Source organism: Lactuca serriola, chromosome 4 (genome assembly GCF_051521515.1).
Source record: "Lactuca serriola cultivar US96UC23 chromosome 4, Lser_US96UC23_V15, whole genome shotgun sequence".
Taxonomy (NCBI): Eukaryota; Viridiplantae; Streptophyta; class Magnoliopsida; order Asterales; family Asteraceae; genus Lactuca; species Lactuca serriola.
Window position 1 is genome coordinate 64,799,387 of NC_136411.1, and position 24,719 is coordinate 64,824,105.

The following is a 24,719-nucleotide window of genomic DNA, read 5'->3' on the forward strand; positions in this document are numbered from 1 at the left end:
TCGAGTTAGGCGTTGACTCGACGAGTTCTCCTTCCAAACTGATGTTCAAGTCCTTCATCCTACTCGCCGAGTTGTATGAACAACTCGCTGAGTTCATCTTCATCCGATGAACACTTATGCTGCGACTCGTCAAGTTGTATGAACAACTCACCGAGTCTGATCTTGATTTAAGGAGATTGCCTTGCACTCGGAGAGTCAGGGCAATGACTCGCCGAGTTCCTTCATGGATGAGTTCGGCTTCCAACTCACTGAGTCACACCCCGTGACTCACTACTTTACTCGACACAACGAAAAAGGGACAAACTCGGAGACTCGCGAGCAGACTCGCCGAGTCAGATGAACGACTCACCAAGTCGCTACCATGCAGTCTCTATATGGTCGATTTTGCTTGAATCCAGCTTATGCTATCCACAGATCTGGGTTCCTAGAGCATGAATAACACGTAAACCAACTTTACGTGTAGATACTCACTAATGAGGGTTTTAGGGCTCAAAATGCACCAAAAAGGGTAGATCTAGGGTGTACATGCAACATGGGTCCATAAAGGCAGTAGATCCAAGCTCCTGGAGCTCGATCTCACCTAGATCTAGAAGTTACCCAGCTTATTACGAGTCCACAAGCATACCTAATCTTGGAAATGGATCAAAAAAGGCATTAATGGAGCCATAAGTATGAAAACATTGGGGAAACGAGCCATACCTTAGTGAACACTCTGAGATTGCTCAAAGGTGCCTAACCTCCTCTTCTTCTTCTTGATCTCCTCTCCTTCTCACTCCAAAGCTTCAAAAGAACACACCAAAGGCTTCAAATCCACAAGAAACAAGGCTTGAACGAGGTATAAGGCTCTGAGGGTGAATGGGGGCTGGCTTGGGGCGGAAATGAGTGCTTAAATAGGGTGCAAACCCCTGAAACTTAGGGTTTCATCCAACAGCGCTGACTCGCCGAGTCCTGGATATGGACTCGCCGAGTCGCCTACTTAAGCGTGTCTCGGGTCCCGTCTCTACTCGGCGAGTCGGACCTATGACTCACCGAGTCCAAGGCTAAAAATGGAAAACACTCAAATAGATTAACATACCAGGAACCAGGTGCTACAAATCTCCCCCACTTATTTTAGACTTCGTCCCCGAAGTCTACCGCTTGATACTGAAACAGCTCGGGGTAATGCTCCATCATTTCTTCTTCCAGCTCCCAAGTCCATTCCGAACCCTTGCGGTGTTGCCGTTGCACCTTTACTAGCTCCACCCTTTTGTTCCTTAAATCCTTCGACTTCCTGTCGAGGATTGCGACTGGGCGCTCAATGTAATTCCGGCTGTCATCAACCTATATATCCTCTAACGGCACTACTGCTAATCGTCCACTAGGCACTTTCGCAGCTGAGAAACATGGAAAGTGTTGTGGATCTGGCTGAGCTCGACTAGCAGATCCAACTTATACGCCACCTTGCCCACCCGGGCTACAACTCTGAACGGTCCGATGAATCTCGGGCCCAACTTGCCCTTCTTCCTGAATCGAATGACGCCTTTCCAAGGCGACACATTCAGGAGAACCACATCCCCGACTTGGAACTCCAAGTCGGATCGACGCTTGTCAGCATAACTTTTATGTCGACTCTGAGCAGTCTGAAACCTGCTCTGAACCTGCTGGATCCTCTCGGTCGTCTTGAGCACCACCTCAGTGCTCCCCATGACTCTCTGGCCAACTTCACCCCAGCATATTGGGGTCCTGCACCACCGACCGTACAACATCTCGAATGGGGGACGGCCAATACTCGCGTGGTAGCTGTTGTTGTATCAAAACTCGGCCAAGGGAAGATAGGTATCCCATCTACCACTGAAATCTAACACACATGCCCGCAAGATATCCTCCAAAGTCTGGATGTTCCGCTTGCTTAGTCCATCCGTCTGCGGGTGAAAGGCGGTGCTAAAATGCAAATGAGTGCCCAACTCGTCATGAAATCTCTTCCAAAACCTGGAAGTTAAACGCACATCCCTGTCCGAGATAACCGATACTGGCACCCCGTGCCGCGCCACGATCTCCCTGATATATATGTCGGCCAATTTCTCAGCCGATATACTCTCCTGAATCGGGATAAAGTGAGCACTCTTGGTCAATCGATCCACGATGACCCAAATCGAATCTACTCCACGCGCGGTCCTGGGAAGCTTCGTGATAAAATCGATCGTGATATCTTCCCATTTCCACAACGGGATGTCCAACGGCTGCATCTAGCCATGCGGTCTCTGATGTTCGGCCTTGACCTTCCTACAGGTCAAGCACCGCTCGACGTACCATGCCACATCCTGTTTCGTGCAGGGCCACCAATAATCTGGACGAAGATCCCTATACATCTTCGTCACCCCTAGATGAATAGAGAATCAGGATTTGTGTGCCTCCTCCATCAAGATCTGGCGCACGCCTCCGTGATACGGCACCCACACCCTACGGTGTAGTGTCAATAGTCCTCGGCTATCATAATCGAAGGAGGAAGCCTGACCCACCACACGCTCACTCTTCCGATGCTCCTCCTTGATAGCCTCCTGTTGAGCCTCCGGAATATGCTCCAACAGGGGAGTCACTACGGTCATCCTCATGCAAATATCCCTGATCGGCGCCGCCTTGCGGCTAAGCGCATCGGCCACCACGTTGGCCTTCCTCGGGTGGTAGAGGATCTCGCAATCATAATCCTTCACCACGTCCAACCACCGACGCTGCCTCATGTTCAGATTCGGCTGATCCATGAGGTACCTCAAACTCTTGTGGTCCGTGTAGATGGTACATCGAACCCCATAGAGATAATGCCGCCAAATCTTGAGGGCAAAAACCACCGCCCCCAACTCCAAATCATGCGTCGGGTAGTTCGCCTCGTGAGGCTTGAGCTGCCTCGAAGCGTAGGCAATGACATGACCCCTCTGCATCAGTACCGCGCCCAACCCTGAAATGGACGCGTCACAGTAAACCACAAAATCCTCTACGCCCTCTGGAAGGGCTAAGATTGGCGCCTCGCACAATCTCTGTCTCAGTGTCTCAAACGCAGCCTGCCGCTCGGGTCCCCACCGAAAGACCACGGCTTTCTTCGTCAGCCGCGTCAGGGGTACGGCTATCTTGGAGAAATCCTGAATGAATCTCCGAAAGTAGCCTGCCAATCCTAGGAAACTCCGAATCTCAGATGTAGACTTCGGAATCTCCCACCTCATCACGGCCTCGACCTTGGCCGGATCGACCAGAATCCCGTTATGGGTGACAAGGTGTTCGAGAAATTGCTCCTCGCGCAACCAAAACTCACACTTGGAGAACTTGGCATACAAGCTCTCCCTCCTCAGGGTCTCCAATACCTCTCTCAGATGCTCCTCATGCTCCTCCTGTGTCTTGGAATAAACGAAGATGTCGTCAATGAAAACTATCACAGACCGATCCAGCATCGGCCTGCACACGCGGTTCATGAGGTCCATAAACGCGGCAGGAGCATTGGTGAGCCCAAACGGCATCACCACGAACTCATAATGGCCATAGCGCGTCCGAAACGCGGTCTTCTGCGTATCCTCCTCCCTGACCCTCATCTGATGATAACCCGAACGCAAATCAATCTTGGAGAACCAAGATGCTCCCTGAAGCTGGTCAAAGAGATCATCAATCCTCGGGAGTGGGTAACGGTTCTTCACCGTTACCTTGTTCAGCTCCCGGTAATCTATACACATCCTATGCGACCCGTCCTTCTTTTTCACGAACAGAATCGGGGCTCCCCAGGGTGAACTACTCGGTCGAATGAATCCCTTGTCTAACAGCTCCTGCAGCTGTGTAGACAACTCCTGCATCTCAGGAGGAGCCAACTGATACGGTGCCTTGGCTATCGAAGCCGCACCAGGAACGAGGTCAATCCTGAACTCAACCTGTCGCTCCGGAGGTATCCCAGGAAACTCCTTTGGAAATACATCTGCGAAATCTCGCACCACCGAAACCTCGCTAACGGTTGCCTTACTCGCCTCCCGGGTATCCATCACGTACGCAATATACCCTGCGCATCCCTGCTGAAGGTATCGTCTAGCCCTCGCTACCGAACAGACTGTGGGTCCACACTGTGGCCTCTCGCCATGTATCACCAACTCTCCCCCACCTGGGGTCCTGACCCGTACTAGCTATTGTGCGCAATCTATCACTGCCCATTAGGGCTCAACCAATCCATGCCTATAATCACTTTGTTCCCACGCAACGGAATGGGAACCAAATCCACCAAAAAGCGCTCCTCGAATAACCTCATAACACAATCCCGGAACAGTGATGACGCTCGCACCGATCGTTCGTCAGCAATCTCTACCTCCAAAGGGCAATCCAACATGCCCGAAGACTCAGTGAACTTCTTGCTAAGCGCAAGAGAGACAAACGATCGGGTAGCACCCGAGTCGAACAACACCTAAACTGGGATACCGTTCACATGGAACGATCCTAACACACACACACACACACACACACACACACATATATATATATATATATATATATATATATATATATATATATACCGAGCACATATCAATATCATAACATCATAAAATAAAATAGAGGGAAAGAATCATACCCGTCACCACATTGGGTGCGGTGCGTGCCTCCTCGGTAGTCAGTTGAAATGCCCGACTCCTCACCATTGGAGCCTCTGCCTTGCCCTGCCGGCCATCAGTAATCCGCAGGGTCGCTGGTGCTGGTGCCTTCACTGACGCTGTAGCTGTCAACTGGGGACAACTAGCCTTCTTGTGGCCTCTCTGGTTGCAGTGGTAACACAGCAACTCCGATGTCTGTAACACAGGTGTAGGGGCGGTACAGTCCCTGCTAAAATGCCCCATCTTGTTGCACTTATAGCAGCCTGACAATCCTAGTCTACATGCCCCCTCATGAGGCCTGCCGCATTTCCTGCAGCGGCTCGGTCCTGACTGGCCTTTCGGCCTACCATCTGATCCCTTGGGCTTCTTCCCCGAAGCCCCTCCTGTCTATCCCTCCTCTGACTTCCGTTTCAGGATATGCTCCAAATCTATATCCCTCTCCCTCTCCTTGGAAATCATGGAGTCCAAGGAGGGGCAAGCTGAAAAACTAACGTGCTCCCGGATATCAGCCCGGAGCATGTCATTATAGCGGGTCCTCCTCATGTCCTCATCGCCCGCATACTGGGGCACCAACAGTGCCCTCTCCCGGAACTTGGCGGTGATCTCCGCCACAGTCTCCGTCGTTTGTCTCATGTCTAAAAACTCCCTGGCCAGCTGCTGGAGCTCGACAGTCGGCGCAAACTCTGCCTTGAACCTGGTCACAAAGTCCGACCAGGTCATAGCCTCGATAGCTGAGGCTCCGAACGAGTCACCCACTGACTCCCACCAATCTCGAGCTCGGTCTCTTAAACACCCTGTTGCATACCTCACCTTCGACCCCTCTGGGCAGAAGCTAGTCAACTGTGCAGACTCAATGTCCACAATCCATCGCCTGGAAGCAATGGGGTCTTTCACCCCATGGAAATCCGGCGCACCACTGCCCCTGAAGTCCTTAAAGGACAGCGTGCGAGATCTCGACTGGCCAGATGCCATGTCACTCCTGAACTCCCTGAGGCGATCCTCCATCAACTCGATGATCCCTTCCTTGATCAACCCGAAGATAATGGGGGTCGACTCAAGGATACCCCTGATGATCTCTGACGCGATGAACTCGCGTAGTCCCTTATCTACCGGCTCAGAACCTGATCCCGAACCTGACCCCTCTCATGAACCGCCATCTATCGGCCTTGATCGAAGTACCACCATTCTGCAATACATAAATAACAATTATTAGCGATACTAATACTTCTTGAGGGATCACATCTACTACAAGTTCCCTGGTCTCATCTTGGCCTCCCTTGGTTCGGGTACGGATCCTCTGCTTTCAGTAGTACAGGCCCATACTACCTTCCACATCTATCCGTACCTTCTTCAAGGACTGCCTCGACTCCGCCAGATCCCTTTCACTATTGTTGTCCTCTGCTATACTTATCCTAGGCTTGCCCTAGGGAAATCTCTAACTCTACTCCATCCAGTCCCCAGCTGCTGCAGGCCTCCTTGTAATGCCAATTAGCCATCACCCAAATACCATCACATGTGATAAGGCCCAGATAATCCTTCGAGTAACAGACTTGTCCCTACAACGGTTGGACTCAAACAAGAGCTGCGCAACAGGATCAAATCCTGCACTCTAAGATTATTCAACCCTGATCATATGCGACGTGCCGTATTCACCTAATGGCTAACTCCCATTATTCAAAGTCCCACAAAGTAAAAAGCAAGCAGCATTCAGACAAGGGCTCAATCAACTCTATCTGCTTACATGAACTATACTAGCATACAATGCTAAGTTCATACTATCAGGCATAACCTAATTAGGCTATCCTACTTGTTGTCTACTCAATACTAGCATGCAATTCTCATACAGCTGAAACATATAAAGCAGGCACATAAGGCATCACTCCTAGATCCTTAGTCCTATTTTAGCATGCTGTTCTACATTAGCTGATAAACATAACATAAACTTGTATGGGTACTTTGGGGAATACTTACTTGAGCTCGGCCGGTCGTGCACATCACACACTTCGTTCTTTCTCAAAACTCTTTTCTCAATCTTTAGAAAACATTTTCTTTTTGGAAAATCTTTTAATCCCTTGATTTGAGTTCATACACCCCCGAAGTGTGTCCGAATCCCTCAAACCAGGGTTCTAATACCAACTTGTAACGACCCAATTTTCACGTTCAAAAATTTCGTTTTTAAAACATTACTTTAGAAAACATTAATAATAAAAAACATTGTTTGATCAAACCACATCACAACGTAAACCATGTCTAAAAGCCAAATCATACAACCAATCGAAATATCAGAGTATAAATCCCAGAGAAATCTCGTAAATGCGGAAACGAGTGTGTGTGCATGATGTGCCGCTACCGCGCCAGCTCCTTCCCCTTTAATGAAGAGGTACCTGAAACCAAAACTATAAACTGTAACCACAAAGCTTAGTGAGTTCCCCCATCATACCACATACCATACAAACATATAACATACATACTGCCAGGTTATTCTGGGGTGCCTGACTACCCGGTACGGCCATTCTGGGGTGCCGACTACCCGTGCGACCATTCTGGGGTGCCGTCCTACCCGTGTCAAGCCATTTTGGGGTGCTGACTACCCGTGTCAAGCTATTCTGGGGTGCTGACTACCCGTCGGTCCTGACAACCGATCCTCGGGGACTGTTTCACCCCCTACTGCTACTTACACATATATCATACATAACATATTATCAGACATATCTGGGGTGTCTAGGCTACCCTTCGGTCCTAACAACCGAACTCGGGGACTGGACGCCTCCTACTACCTCTATCGCATATAACATAACAAGCCAGCATGCAAACATATCATCACATACTGTCAAATATTTTTGGGGTGTCTGAACTACCCTTCAGTCCTAACAACCGATCTCTACTTCTATCACATATAACATATCATGCTAGCATATAACATATCAGGTAGTAGCAAACCTAGATGATATCACAAAGACAATCATCTAACATACGACTCCTACTGGTGGGCCGGCATTGTGGCCGTAGACCCACCGCTACTGGAAGGTAACTCACCTCGAAATAGCTGCTGATCTGATCGGCAACTGACTGTCTACTGCTGCTGCTGCTGCTCCGGAAATCCTCCGGCTGTAATTCCCACAACATACTCAATCAAACACTGCTAACTGTCATTTGGGTAAAATGACCATTTTACCCCTGATCATGCCCTAAGTCAAAGTCAGAGTCAACTTTCAGCTGACCCGACTCGCCGAGTTGGCTCGCCAACTCGCCGAGTCCCTTTCCAATCGACTGACCTGGATCCCGTCTCTACTCGTCGAGTTAGGCGTTGACTCGACGAGTTCTCCTTCCAAACTGATGTTCCAGTCCTTCATCCTACTCGCCGAGTTGTATGAACAACTCACCGAGTTCATCTTCATCCGATGAACACTTATGCTGCGACTCGCCGAGTTGTATGAACAACTCGCTGAGTCTGATCTTGATCTAAGGAGATTGCCTTGAACTCGCCGAGTCAGGGCAATGACTCGCCGAGTTCCTTCATGGATGAGTTCGGCTTCCAACTCACTGAGTCACACCCCGTGACTCACTACTTTACTCGACACAACGTAAAGGGGACAAACTCGGAGAATCGCGAGCAGACTCGCCGAGTGAGATGAACGACTCGCCGAGTCGCTACCATGCAGTCTCTATATGGTCGATTTTGCTTGAATCCAGCTTATGCTATCCACAGATCTAGGTTCCTAGAGCATGAATAACACGTAAAGTTTCCAACTTTACATGTAGATACTCACTAATGAGGGTTTTAGGGCTCAAAATGCACCAAAAAGGTAGATCTAGGGTGTACATGCAACATGGGTCCATAAAGGCAGTAGATCCAAGCTCCTGGAGCTCGATCTCACCTAGATCTAGAAGTTACCCAGCTTATTACGAGTCCACAAGCATACCTAATCTTGGAAATGGATCAAAAAGGGCTTTCATGGAGCCATAAGTATGAAAACATGGGGGAAACGAGCCATACCTTAATGAACACTCTGAGATTGCTCAAAGGTGCTTGACCTCCTCTTCTTCTTCTTGATCTCCTCTCCTTCTCACTCCAAAGCTTCAAAAGAACACACCAAAGGCTTCAAATCCACAAGAAACTTGGCTTGAACGAAGTATAGGGCTCTAAGGGTGAATGGGGGCTGGCTTGGGGCGGAAATGAGTGCTTAAATAGGGTGCAAACCCCTGAAACTGAGGGTTTCATCCAACAGCGGTGACTCGCCGAGTCCAGGATATGGACTCGCCGAGTCGCCTACTTAAGCGTGTCCCGGGTCCCGTCTCTACTCGGCGAGTCGGACCTATGACTCGCCGAGTCCAAGGCTAAAAATGGAAAACACTCAAATAAGATTAACGTACCAGGAACTAGGTGCTACAAAGACTGTCTTTGTAGTTAGGCAACTAAAGACCGGAGTCTTGAGCTGGTGGAAGTTATTGGCAGATACGATGCCACGAGGAGAAGACCTGAAAATGTCATGGGAAGAGTTCTTGGAACAACTGAAGATGCAGTACTATTCAGAGATAGATCTAATTGATTTGAACAATGAGTTCTAAAACTTGAAGCAGGGAGGATGAGCATTGACGACTATGCTACTATATTCACTGAGAAGATGAAGTTATATCCATAACTTGTGCCAACCAAACTCTCCAAAATTGATAGGTTCGCAAATGGACTGCCATCTGACTTTGGCCTGACGGTCAAGATGGCAACCACTCTGAAATCAGCAATTCGAGCAGCTAAGAATATGGAGACCCAACAGAAGGAAAGGGATCTAGAGAGGGCCGAGGTTGGTGAGAAAAGGAAATTTGATGGATCCTCGAGTTTCAGGAAGAAGAGTAAATTCTCGAAGTCTGGTTCGAGAGCAGGAGGACCCGAAGCAAAATGGTGCGATAAATGCAAGAAGAAGCACCAAGGAAAATGTGATGGAGGGGTCACCTGTTTCAAGTGTAGAAAGTCTGAGCATTATGCCAACGAGTGCACGTTCAATAAGAAGGTCTGTTATGAGTGAAACGAAGAAGGGCACATTTCGAGGGACTGCCCAAAGAAGAAGGAGGCAGGAAGACCCAACACTCCACCAAAGCCGAAGGCAAGATCCTTCCAGATGACGCTCGAGGCTGCAAAGGAGGCTGTAGATGTCACTTCAGGTACCTTTCTTGTAAACGGTTTGCTTTCCAATATACTGTTTGATTCCGGAGCAAACTACTCCTTTGTGTCACATAAGTTTGGTAGGAAACTGGCATTACCCGTAGAAAAACTTGATAATACCCTGATTGTAGAGGTTGCCAGTGGTAAGTTCGTACCTGTTAGTGATCGTATTAGGAACATCCTTATCGACCTAAATGGAAATGAATTCCACGAAGAACTGTTGCCCATAGAGTTGAACGGTTTTGACATCGTTTTGGGAATGGATTGGCTTAGCGCCAATGACGCTGAGATTCTTTGCAGGAAGAAGATAGTAAGGGTGAACCCACCCGGAAAAGAGTCACTTATGGTGTACGAGGACAAACGCAGAGTGAATTCTGGAATCATCTCCCTGATGAAAGCCATAAAATGTTTATCCAAAGGATGTGCATCATATTTGGCATTTGTGATCGATGCTAAGAAGGAGAAGAAGGAGGTGCAGAATATACCAGTGGTGTGTGACTATCCGGAAGTCTTTCCCAAAGATCTTCCTGGATTACCGCCTGATAGACAAGTGGAGCTTCGGATAGACTTGTTACCAGGAACAACACTGATACCAAAGGTACCATACTGATTAGCACCGACGGAGATGAAGGAGCTCATGATGCAACTTCAGGAGTTGTTGAACAACGGTTTCATTTGACCTAGTTCATCACCCTGGGGAGCTCCGGTGTTATTCGTGAAAAAGAAGGAAGGAAGCATGAGAATGTGTATAGACTACCGAGAGTTTAACAAGGCAACGGTAAAGAACAAGTATCCATTACCAAGGATTGATGACCTATTCGATCAGCTGCGAAGCTCAAGCTATTTCTCAAAGATCGATCTCAGGTCAGGATATCATCAGCTAAAGGTAAGAGAGAATGATATTGGGAAGACTACATTCAAAACAAGATATGGACACTACGAGTTCTTGGTTATGTCATTCGGACTAACCAATGCTCCAGCGGCGTTTATGGATTTGATGAATAGGGTTTGTAAACCATGTCTCGATAAATCTGTGATAGTGTTCATAGATGACAGTCTCATCTACTTGAAAAGACAGGAGGAACATGGACAGCATCTATGAGAAGTGTTGGAAGTCTTGAAGAAGGAGAAGTTGTATGAAAAGCTCTCCAACTATGATTTTTGGATCCGAGAAGTCCAATTCTTGGGTCATGTGGTTAACCAAGAAGGGATAACGGTTGACCCAGCAAAAATCAAAGCGGTGATGAAGTGGGAACGACCAAAAAGTCCCACGGAGATTCGAAGCTTTCTGGGATTAGCTGGATATTACCGATGATTTATCGAAGGCTTTTCTTCGATAGCTGCTCCATTGACAACGTTGACGCACAAAGGAGCCTCATATACATGGAGCGAGAAACACGAAGAGGCATTTGAGAATCTAAAGAAGAATTTATGCGAAGCACCGATACTTTCTCTACCTGATGGATTTGAAGACTTCACGGTATATAGTGACGCATCTGGAGTCGGGTTGGGTTGTGTTCTGACCCAAAAAGAAAATGTGATAGCATACACATCTCGGCAATTGAAGGAGCACGAAAAGAACTACCCCACTCATGATTTGGATTTGGCAGCGGTAGTATTTTCCCTAAAGATATGGAGGCTTTACCTCTATGGCACGAAGTGCAAGCTTTTCACTAATCATAAGAGTCTCCAGTATCTCTTTAATCAGAAGGAATTGAACATGAGACAACGACGCTGGCTAGAGTTACTCAAGGACTACGACTATGAGATACTTTACCACCCCGGTAAAGCAAATGTTGTTGCTGATGCTCTCAGTCGAAAAGTCATCCTTGAGAGAAGAAGGCCAAGAGTGTTGAGAATAGAAGTTGTCTCGACGAATGTGGAAAGCATCAGGAAAGCTCAAGAAGAAGCTTCAGAGAAGAATGACCAAAAGGAAGAACGTTTGGGAAAAACATTAGTGTTCGGTACAAACAGTCAAGGACTGAAGGTATTCCAAGATCGGATTTGGGTAGCTAAGGCAGAAGGAATAAGAGATCTTCTGATGGAAGAAGCACACAAGACCATGTACTCAATTCATCCCGACAGCAAAAAAATGTATAGGGACCTAAAACCCTACTATTGGTGGCCGACGATGAAACTTGATGTTGCGAAGTATGTGGCCAAGTGTGTGACATGTGCAAGGGTTAAGGCACAACATCAGAAACCGTATGGGATTTTAGAACCTTTACCTGTACCCATGGGTAAATAGGAAGACATCACCATGGATTTTGTGACTAAACTGCCTAGGACGAAGAATGGACACGACATGATTTGGGTGTTCGTGGACCGTTTCACTAAGACTGCATACTGCATAGCAGCCAACGAGAGGTGGTCTATGGATAAGCTTGTAAATGCTTACGTGAAGGAAGTGGTAAGACTTCATGGTGTTCCTCTGACGATTGTATCGGATCTTGATAGTCGTTTCACGTCAAGGTTTTGGAGAAGTCTACAAGAGGAATTGGGTACGAAATTGTGTTTAAGTATAGCTTACTGTCTGCAGACTGATGGTCAGAGCGAAAGAACAATTCAAACACTGGAAGACATGCTGAGAGCATTTACCCTGGAGCTCGAAGGGAACTGGGACGAGCACTTACCTCTGGTAGAATTTTCCTACAACAATAGTTTCCACTCGAGCATCAAGATAGCACCTTATCAAGCTTTCTACGGACATAAGTGTCGTACGTCGTCTTTTTGGCTTCAGGCTAGAGAAAAGTAGTTTATGGGCCCCGAGATAGTCCATGAGACTGGTGAGAAGCTGAAGGTAATTAGAGAAAGAATGTTAGCAGATCAAGATCGTCAGAAGAGCTATGTTGACAAGAAAATACGACCGATGACCTTCGAAGTTGGGGATTCAATTTTGCTGAAAGACTCACCGTGGAAAGGACTTATAAGATTTAGGAAACAAGGAAAGCTGAGTCCAAGGTTTATTGGACCGTTTAAAGTTCTTCAAAGGGTTGGGAACCAAGCTTACAAGCTCGAATTACCTGAAGAACTAGATGGTATTTATAACATCTTCCATGTGTGTTATTTGAGGAAGTTCATAGGAGAAGTTCCTGACATAATTCCAATCTCAGAGTTAATACTGGATGAGAATAAGAGGATGATCGAAGAGCCCGAGGAAATTGTTGACCGTAAGACTAAGAAGTTACGACGCAAGATGGTCGACCTAGTGCTAGTCCGATGGAAACATTCGAATGGATTGAATCTCACCTGGGAAACAGAGAGTGACATGATGAGTCACTATCCGCATCTGTTTGCTGATGCGTGATTCCGGGACGGAATCATCCTAAGGGGGAGAGAATTGTAATGCCCGTGTATCAAGGCTAAGCAGTAGGCAATGATGTAATAGTCTAGGTCAACTATTGTAAGTCTTTTTGAAGTAATAAAGATGAATTATTTGAGTATTATGTGAATTATGTGCATTTATGTGCTTATTACTTATTTATAAATGTATAATAAATAAAGGATAAAAATAAGCGTCAACATTAAAGTGTGAGATAAACCCGATATCTCTACATAAAGTTGTAGTAGTCGAAACAAGGATTATGGGGATATAAAGAAAGCCAAAATCCGAGTTATAACGAAGAAGTTATGACTCATCGAAGTCTCGCGACGGAACCGACACGGCATCGGGAAGTGTAAATAGTGAATTTATGATAGAACGACTTTTAGCCTTAACGATCTAAATGAAAGTCGTATAATATGTTAAATCGAGAGCGTCCATAAAAAGAACGCCCAAATCTGACTTCGTATGAGGAAGTTATGATTTTTTGAAGTTTCGGCTTAGAAGTGCACAACCAGATGTTCGAATATTAGATCGAGCGGTTTTTAGCCGAAATAACCTAAACGAGAATCGAAGATCTCGTTAATAGTAGGGTAACGATAAAAAGACAGACGAAAACGGATGTCAGATGAAGAAGTTATGAATTTTTAACGGACCAATCCTCTCTCGGTCTGTTAATAATATAGCTTTTAAAATAAAGTAAAAATTTGCCGACAGAGTCTAAATGAAAGTTGTAGAGTCTGTTCCCGCCAACGAGTGGATATAAATAACGTCAAAAACAGAGCTCGTATGCGAAGGTTATGATTTTTAGAAGTCGGAAAGTGAATTTGCGAAATCTGATGTGAGATTGATGATGTGGCCAAATCTCATCCATTCCTTGTTGCCCACGCTTCACTTCGGATGGTGACAGCTGGTGCGAGGACTACGCCCAGCGTAATCCGAGAACGCCCCACGTAGTCCGAAGGTGGCCTTGAGATGCGAAGTACGCCCCGCGTCGGAAGGAGTTACACCCCGCGTACAGTTGCATCCCTTGGTCCAGGAGAAGCCACATCGCACCATGCCATTTTGGACGCGTGTTGTACGAAGCCACCCTTACGACCAGCATAGGTCCGAAGTACGCCCAACATACACCGAGACCTCGCAGGCTATAAAAAGGCAGTGAAGGCAGCAAATTTCTTCACTCATTTTCCACTTCTATCTCTAACTTCTTTCTTTCTCTAAGATCCTTAACCCCCTCCTAAGCCTAGGTAAACCCCCTTGCACCCGAAGGAAGCCCCGAAGCTCCCGGAGTCCCGAGAAAAAGAGTCTGTCAGTTCGGAAACGCTGCTCCAAGCGAAGCCTTGTTTTCTATAAAACACGCTGTAAGTGAGCTACGCCTACGCTATTTTTAATATAGCTTTTGTTTAATTATAGTAACATTATTAGGAACTTATAATAAGTACTTGGGCTATTATTATGGGTTATATAAGTATTGTTTAATGCTTATATAATAGTAATAACAGCTAGACTATTAATTAGTTGCGGTTAATGTTAGACTAAACCCTAGTGGTATTGATACTAGGTTTGGTCAAGGGAAAATTTGTTTTGAGATAACGAAGCGTTGTTCGAGTACCGAGTCACCACCCTAACAAGTGAGTGCATAATTACTTTCATCTTTCACATAGATATGAATTATTTAATATAAACTATGTGCTATGTGTGCATATTGTCTAAATACTTGTTGTCTATGCTGATGAACAATTTTTATTCATGTTTTAAATGATTTAAACTGTATATGTATTTTATATCAACAAAAATGTTGGGGTAAAACATGGGTAGTTGTAGTAGATGATGTGTGATAAAATGATGAGAGGCCTCGATGTTGTTGTTGTTGATTCTGTCATCTAGCGGAGTATGGATGACGACCAAGGACTCTTCTAGACAGTCCAGTAGAATGCTAGCAGGCTCGCAACCTATAGTTGTTTGTGAACGATGTGTTCACCGGTGTATTCCATCCCCCACACGGTTGCCTTAAGGACATTTATTGTTGAGGAACCCCTTAGCAGTAGTGTCCATCCCGATGATGATCTTTAGGCTAGGTCCCTTATGATAGGTGTTTAGGGACGTAAAGTGAGGATAACGAGAACCGGTAATCGAGTTATTGTTGGTTGAAGAAATTAAATAAACTTTTTTATTAAGGGTTGAAAACCCTATGTGCTCACCAGACTCCCAAGTCTGACCCACTCAGTTTCATGTACTACAGGTAGTGGCGCTCGAGCATAGATGTGATGTTTTGGATGAGGGATTACGGATATAGGCCTGTAGATATCAAATAATGTAGTAAGGCTTATATTGTATTGTTTATGCTGTTGATCTGTATCGAACACTATATCCCGATTCTTTTTAATGAAATACATTTCTACGGAAATGCTTTGAGAAATCTTTATCATATTTTTATTTTGGGAACAAATTCAGCAACACTTTTATGTAAAATATTACTTTGATTTTCAAACAAGCATAAACAAAATTGGTCTGTTTTGGCCGTGTAAATGGGGATGTCATGTAACGCATGTGTTTCCGGGCTTTCCATTTTTAGCAATGTAATAGTCTAGGTTAACCTTTGTAACCCGTTTTGAAATAATAAGATTGTATTATTTGAGTATTATGTGTTTTGTGCTTAATTGCTTAATTATGTGGTTTGATTAATTAAGAATAAAAATAAGCATCAAAATTTAAGTGTAAAATAAACTTGATATCTTTGGTTGATGTTGTAGTAGTTGAAACGAGGTTTTCGAATATATATAGAACGCCCAAATCTGACTTCGTATGAGGAAGTTATGATTTATTGAAGTTTCGACTTAGCGGTGTGCAGCCCGAAATACTTGATTTGAGATCGAGCGGTTTTTAGTCGAAGCAATCTAAACGAGGATCGAAGGTCTCGTTGTTGGTATCGAAGCGATGAAAAGTTAGGCGAGAACGGACATCAAACGAAGAAGTTATGAATTTATAACGAAGTTTTTCTGTCTCGGCCTATTAAAAATAAATAATAAATATAAAGTTAAAATTAGCCGACGGAGTCTAAACGAAAGTTGTAGAGCGTAGTCTCACATTCGCGTGGATATAAAGAACGTCGAAAACGGAGTTCGTATGAAGAAGATATGAATTTCTGAAGTTTATTAAATATTTTGTATTTAATTTTAATTGGAAAATCCGGCATTATCCGAAGGGGAGTCAGCGATCCGATCCGAAGTACGCCCCGCGTACACCGAAGATGTCGACACTCGCAGCAAGTGGCTTCGGATGACGAACGCAGTGACGAATTCGGACCAGTACGCCCACGCGTACTCCGAGGCTCCAGCCTCCTATAAATAGGATGCGAGGGCAGCCGAGTTCTTTTGCTATTTTCTCTCTTCTCTCTCCCGTTTTGCATCGATTTGCGTGCCAGAAATATCCCGAAGCCCCGGTATTATTCTTGAGCCCCGAAGCAAGTCCCGAGATCCCGAAGATCCCAAGAAGTGCAGTTCCCGAGCCGAAGCTCTGCCCGCGAGAAGTTCGATTTTTGTGAAGATTTTCCAAATCTGCTGAGGATTACTACTTCTGCAAGTCGTAGTGTTGTCTGATCATCTTCTGATCAAGTGAGTGTATACTACCTTTCATAAACACGATAATAATACAAGTATGGTTTGAGTGTATTAAGTATATTGTTGTTTATATGTGTGAATGTGTATTCACTCTCTTCTATCTCATGGATCTGATTTGTTTTCTATGAAATATGTGTTATGTGTTTGTGTGCCTCATCTGTTATGTGGAATATGTATTGATTAAAGCATGCTATACAGGTTTTCAAAACTATATATAAAAATGTATATTTTATCTACTAATATGTTGGGTAGAATATGGGTAGATAGTTGGTGTGTAATAAACAGATGAGAGGCCTCGTTGTTGTTTGATTTAGTCATCTAGCGGAGTTTAGATGACGACCACGGACTTTTCTAGATAGTCTTGTGGAAACATTAGCAGGTTCGCCACCTGTAGGTGTTAATGAACTTGGGTGTTCATTCGTTGTACTCCATCCCCCTCATGGTTGCCTTATTTGACTTATATTGCTGAGGAACCCCCGAAGCATGTGTTGTCGCTCCGATGAAATATTCTTAGACTAGGTCCCTTATGTTAGTTGTTTTAGGGACATAAAATGAGAATAACGGGAATGGGTAATTGGGTTATTATTGGTTGGTGGAAATTAAATATGATTATTTATTGTGGGTTGAAAACCCTATATGCTCACCAGGCTCCCAAGCCTGACCCACTCAATTTTATTTGTATTACAGGAAGTGGCGCGAGGGCATAAGATGGATGAACCATCAAGTTGTTTTGTTTACAAGTCTGTATATGTATATATTTGTTGAATGACTTGTAATGTTATCGTTTATTCTTATTGGTCTGTATCGGAACATGACACCCCGAGTTTTGATTTTATAATGAAAATACATTTCTTTTATGAAATGCTTTGGTAAACATTGTTTTATCATGTTTTGTTTTTGGGAACAAATTCCGCAACTCTTTCAAATCAAAAGGATTTACTCTGAAATTATTTAAAAGCATAAATGAAAATCGGTCTTTTCTGGCCGAGATTTTGGGGATGTCACATGTCACATCGTCCTCTTCACTTGGGTTACAAATTTTGAAACCCTTTTACTTCCGTAAACATTCTTTTAACCCCTCTAAAACCCCTGAAGCCTAAGAATATCCCCCTAACACCCAAAGAGAGCCCGGAGCCCTGACGTCCTCGAGAAAATAATCTTTTTCAGTCGAAACTCTGCCCACATCAGAGACTGGCGGTTTAGTCAAGGAAATTCATTTCTAGAAACGAAACGTTGCCCAAATCACCACTTATCAGGTGAGTTCATACCCTCATATTTTTCCAAGCTTTTAAATGTTTTTAGGGGGGGAGGGGGGAATACAAGTAAAATGCAAGGCTTGTGTTTAAAAACATAATTTACTTATTATGTTTTCTTACTGTTTAAATGTATTTGAACTTGAAACTTGTTAATGTCAAAGAAATCAACTTATAAACTAAAATAGGATGATTGATGGATCATAGGAACTATTTTATGAAAATCCAGGTTAAAACATGGATACTAACTATGTGATTTCTCAGTATATACAATAGGGTTAGATAAAATCGAAGTCCGGTAGATAGTGGAATGTGTGACTTCCACCTCATTTCTTGTTCCTTGTTTGGTTATGGGCTTAGGGCAGATTCACACATTCAACTGTCTATTCGATTTCGGTATTATACAACTCATGTGTACTAAGTGATCATAGGAGGGTAGTATCATCACGTCGAGTTTTCAGGGTAGTTACATGTTCAGATAGGGTTTTATAGAAAATATAGGATTTTCTATGGTTTACATCGTTATTTTGGAAGAAAAACTTATTTGAATAAGGTTTAATATTATATTATTAAACTAGTATTACATAAATGACCTTTATAGTTAATTCAATAATTCATTAGTTTATACATTCAAATTATATATAAATAATATCCGATAGGTAGTGGAATGTATGACTTCCGCCTCATTTCATGTTCCTTGTTTGATTGTGGGCTTAGGGCAGATTCACACATTCAACTGACCGTTCGATATTAAGTTATATATAGTTAGTATAAACTAAGTGATTATAGAAGGAACTATTGTAGTTACCATTTTACCAGAGATCCGTTAATGTTAATTATGTAATTGCTTGATGAATGCATTAGGATTATATATCCTTTTTTTTTTCTTTCAACTATCTTGGTATACAAAAAAGGATGACCTTCCTTCAAGAAAATTTATGGAGTAAGATTAGTGTTTAATCATTTTTTTTTCTTTCAACTATCTTGGTATACAAAAAAGGATTGGATTGTTCCATTTGTTTTATCTTTTGGTTACAGTAGTATTATATACTTATCTATCGTTGTTCATCATATTTTTTGATCTTTTTTATGTTAGGTTTTGAGATTATCAAAGAATAATTAACTTTTATTTTTATTATTTTCTTGTATTTCTTTCCGTTTCATGGACTGGAACAAAAAATAAACAGGATTATTTTATTCAAAAAAAAAAAAACTGAAGTCTTATTATTTGCAAATATTGATAGCTTTTCTAGAAGATTTCTTTAGATAAAGATCATTCGATTCCCTGTGATTCTGCAAGACTCTGACTGATCTATTTCACATGCTAAGTTTCATATTTATTGCTTATTAATTTTCCTTCGTTTGATTATATATCAAGGCAATGTATTTGTGATTGTAATATGGTTTCTTATCAAATAAAGAATCGTAAATGAGTTTTTCTTCATTTTCAAGAACTAAAATTTATTTTTTAAGTTGGTGATATGTTTTTCCCATATGTAATGAAGGCATAGTTTTGCTGAGATTGAATTGTTGCAGGATTTGTCTCCATCAGAATGGGCAAAAGAGGTTCTGAAGCTCTAATGTACGTTGTCAAAAAACATATATGTTTTTGAAATTCCGTATGTATGCCGTCCCAAATTATCGACCGATATTGAAGGATTTGATCAATTCCCTCACTGTTATGTCGTAATTCCATTGGTATATTGGGTTCTTTTTGTCATGGGTACTCGGTTACCAAACGAAGTTTTCAGTCGCTGATTTCTCCCACTTTTGGAGTACTGCATTTGAGCTTGGTCTAATACGATACAAAAAATGATAACATATCGAAATTGAAATTCGTGAATCACAAGAAATAACGATTCCTATTAAATGCCTTCTCGATAAACAAGGAAAATTAGTAAATTTCAAGCATTAAAGCAAAAGAAAGCCATCGTCTGTCAATGTATCTATCTGAAAATCCCAGAACATGTCATGCTCATTACCCCCTCCGGAAGGTCGAACTGCCGTGGTGGATACAGGTGGTGGCTGCACCACAGGCAATTGAAGTCCCTCACTTGCAACAGTATTCATTTGGGAATCCCACATTGAATCACGGTGGCTTCCCGAATCAGCCACCGTACTAGTAGCGGTGGAAGTTGGGGATTGTACCGTGTTTTGCATGAAAATAGACCATAAGTAGCCATTATCCTTTCTTCCCTCAGCCTGCATCTTTCCGCTTCTGTTGGTAGTAGGTGAAGTGTTAGTCATGTTTTTCAATAAGAAGTCTTGAGTAGCTGACGAATACAGTTTACGATCTTGTAGAGAGTCATGATCACTCTCCACCTTATTTACCATGGTGGTGGCGGTGGTGGTCGAAGGATACTCCACCATACGGTTCTTCGTCCGTTGTATGTTTTGCATAGAAGATGAAGAGGACGCTGGCAGCATAAGGGAGTGGTCATCGCAGCCTATCAAGAGTGGGAAATTAACCTTGGCTCGTGAACCATGGAACTTAAAAGCAGCTCTGTCATAAGCCAACGCAGCTTGTTCAGGTGTATCAAACGTACCAAGCCATAATCTCGCCTTTTTCTTCTCTGGATTCCTTATCTCCGATGTGAACTTTCCCCATGGCCGCCGCCTAACTCCTCTATATCGCCTCCACTCCACCTCCCGGTTTTCCCTGTCTGGTAATCGCTTTTCCTTCTTCTTCATACCTTCCTCACCTGATTGGCTACTGTCCAAGGAGCTTGTATAGAAAAGTGAATCACGTCTCTTCTCTTGAGAGTCGCCACCATCTTGAGTTAGCATACTCAGGAAAGATATATCATTGAGTTTTTCCCGATAATTTTCAAGTCCAGGATACTCAGAGGACGTTTGGTTTTGAAGGTTAAACATTTCTCCAGTTCGAAGTTTTATCCTACACGAATTAAGGGTGTGGGCAGGAATGATATGCAATACGGTGCGTTTAGCTGTGCACTTGAATGTTGGGTACCAAAACCTAACGCAACATATATATGGATACTTAAAGTCGATATAGATAAAAAGTTGTAATTAGAAAAGAATTAATTGCTAAACGACTTATTGATCATTTCAGAAATAAATGACCTACTTCGATAATTTTCATTTATATAGATATCTATACTCAACCAAATAAATTTATTGATCACCTAGTGTTATAAAATAAGTGATGCGGAGAAGGACAATCAAACATCGAATGAAAACCGCAATATAAAATGAAAACCGGGAAAAAATCCGCTATGAAAATCACACTCTTATTAAAAAGTTACATTGATGATAAAGGAGAATATATATATATATATATATATATATATATATATATATATATATATATATATATATATATATATATATATAGGGTTAGGTTATTTTGTTTTCAGTATCTATTGTGTGCATGTATGACTGATTCTGGACCAATCATTTTAGTTACTTTAGGAAAATAATTAATGCATATTAAATGTTAAAGATATAATAGGTATTAATTACATCTTCAGCATTTAATATGCATTAATTACTTTCTTAAAATAACTAAAATGATTGGTCCAGAATCAATCATACAGTCACACAATAGATAGTGAAAACATTTGAACCTATATATATATATATATATATATATATATATATATATATATATATATATATATATATATATATATATATATATATAAAAGAAACCTTCCTAGCTAATAGATGGCTAAAACCGGTAACAAATAAGAAAATGATTTGAGAGTATCATCTACTAGCAATATGGAAATCTACATGTAACATTTTATGCAAGAAACCTTCCTAGCTAATAGATGGCTAAAACCCGTAACAAATAAGAAAATGGTTTGACAGTATCATCAACTAGCAATATGGAAATCTACATGTAACATTTTATGCAGAAAATTTAGAAGCATGTCAAATATGAACATAGTAGAGTACTAGAGTTTTATCTAACATAACATATAATGTATAAACTAGTAACAACATCAGCTATTGGTTTTCTTTGTACAAAATTAGTTTAAAAGGTTACCGACTAATTAAATTTCTTCGAAACCGTAGTTAAAAAGGCTATCGACGAGGGAGTCGTCTTCTTTTAACTCCAAACGTTTTTAGGAATTTCTCGAAAACTTCAAGTTCACTGGAGTTACAGACTCACGACACTGGAAATTGGGTCTTTGTCACTACCACAAAACAAACTTTCAAACACAAAATTCGATCTCCGTCATTAATACAAAACAGAGTTTCAAACACACAAAAATCCAACATTAATCCTTTTGTGAATCCGTTTAATTAAAAATGGATTGGTGAGAGAAAGCAATCAGTCGTGTATTAGACAATCTGATATAGTCATTGGCGGAGCATTATTAGGGTCAGGGGGCTGTGGCCCCCTTGATTTTTTGGTTCTAAATAGCCCTTATAGTTTTATTTTATACATTTTATACCCAAAAATATAAAATTTTGACATTGTCCCCCCTGCTTACCAATTTTTATACATATGATATATTTGGCCCCCCGAATCAAATGTTGAAGCTCCACCTCTGGGTATGGTGGCCACGAAGTGGGTCGTGGTCTGGGTGGCCACAAACCACGACCGTGTACACCATCCCGGTGGTTCGTGGTGGGTTGTGGTCGGGGCCCTTCATACTCCGGACAACGATTTCAAACGGTCAATCAATTCATTTCTTGTCTTAAATCTCGTTTGACCTCCTTCCTCGTTCCTAACGGCTACTTCCAATTTATTTATCTTCCTTCAATATTTACCTATAAATACTACCACTCATCTTCTTAATTTTCATACATATCTTCTCCCTTCAGTCATCATAGAATTTTTTTTGTTTGATTATTCAAAAACCATGTCTCCCAAAAATAAGAAATGGTTAGAAGATGAATAAGATAAATTAGCACAAGCATGGGTGACGGTATCAGAAGAAAGTGCCGGTCAAACTTCTTGTTCTTTTTGGAGGAATGTTGAAAGTATTTTACATGGTTTAATGGGTTGTGCAATTCGAAATGCTGAAGAAATATGTTGGAATGGCACAATATGAGAGTCGAATGTTCTGAGTTCAATGGAATTTACAACTTTGTTATAAATAACATATACGACGCCAATATCGATCTGGTTAATGTGGTGGTACAGCAATATGAAAACACAAATCATAAAAGTTTTGGACATATCAAAGTTTGGCAAAAGTTAAAGAATTCCCCAACTTGGAATAACCTTGCTTAAACACACAAATCAGAAGTTTGGTATTTTTAGGTTTTTAGTTTTTAATTTTAATTTTAATTTTTTTATTTTTATTAATGTAAATTATATATTTTTTTAATTAATGTAGTTTTTATTTAATGTAATTTGGTATTTTAAATTAATGAAAAACTAGTATTTAAAAAGAATTATAAGATATTTGTATTTTTTATTTAAATTAAATTTAAAAATATGAGGTGGAGTTGTATGTTTAGTTGTAGGTATCTCATGATTAGTGATAGCAAGTGTGGTGATGATGTGATACCAACCATTAGTATGGTTAGTGGTATATATATATATATATATATATATATATATATATATATATATATATATATATATATATATATATATATATAACCAATGGTCTTATGTTGTAGCTTTTTAGCCACAAAATTAGAGACAAAATCTTCCAATTTGACTTTACACTATTTACACAATCAATCATTAATTTAAGACACCATACTAGAAATATTAGCTACAATCCGTCACGAATTTAACTATTTTTTCCAAAAAAAAAAAAATTAGAGTAAATTACACGAATGGTCCATGTGGTTTCAGGTGATTTGTGTTTTTTCCCTAACTTATGCCATATATGAAAAGACTATTTCACCCTCATATACTTCTTTTATATGAAAAGACTACTCCTGAACTGACCCTATCAAAGAACCAGAACAACACCCGAACCATTGAATCCCGGGGCAAGCTAGGCCCTTGATACATTGGTCCTTTCAGGGTGATCGCCCAAGTGGTTAAGGTAGCTTACCGGTTGGAGCTGCCTACAGAGTTGAGCAAGATGCATAACACCTTCCACGTGTCTCAGTTGAGGAAGTGTGTAGCTAATGCGACGACGGTGGTACCATTAGAAAACATTCAGGTAGATGCGAGCGTGAATTACATTGAGAGACCGATATCGATCTTAGATCGGAAGGTGAAGGTTTTGAGGAATAAAGAGGTGCCCCTGGTTCAGGTCTAGTGGGAACATCGGAAGGGATCCGAGTGGACTTGGGAGCTGGAGTCCAAGATGCGCGAGCAGTACCCAGAGTTATTTCCAGAGCATGACTTCGAGGGCGAAGTCTGATTCTAGTGGGGGTGATTGTAACATCCGACTCCCATGGATAATATATATATATATATATATATATATATATATATATATATATATATATATATATATGAGTTAATTGAGCAACTCGACGAGTTGGATGCCCCAACTCGTTGAGTAAAGACGAATTGGCCACATGGGTTTTATGACCAACTCGACGAGTCGGAGAGACAAACTCGAAGAGTTGGCGCTGTGAGAGGAAACCCTAAATCTTCGGGGTTAAGTCCTATTTAAGGGACCTTAAGCCCTCATTTCCACCTCACCAGCCACCTTACACCTCTGTGTGAAACCCTAATCGTCCATATTGAGCTAAGAGAGAAAGAGAGCTAATATTTGGCCATTTTAGTGCATTATTGGAAGAGAAGAGAAGAGTATCAAAGCAAGGAATGAGAAGGGACTGTTGGATCTGGTGTTATTTCATCCATAGCTTCTGTTGAAGGTA

General features: G+C 42.1%; 1 protein-coding gene across 1 annotated transcript; it reads right to left on the reverse strand.

Annotated features, from left to right (window-relative positions):
• Positions 1-19,787: 19,787 nt before the first annotated feature.
• On the reverse strand, positions 19,788-20,908 carry LOC145100155 (uncharacterized). Its single transcript, XM_079037534.1, has one exon. The coding sequence runs from the start codon at positions 20,820-20,822 to the stop codon at positions 19,860-19,862; it is 963 nt and encodes a 320-aa protein (XP_078893660.1). The 5' UTR covers positions 20,823-20,908; the 3' UTR covers positions 19,788-19,859.
• Positions 20,909-24,719: the final 3,811 nt, after the last annotated feature.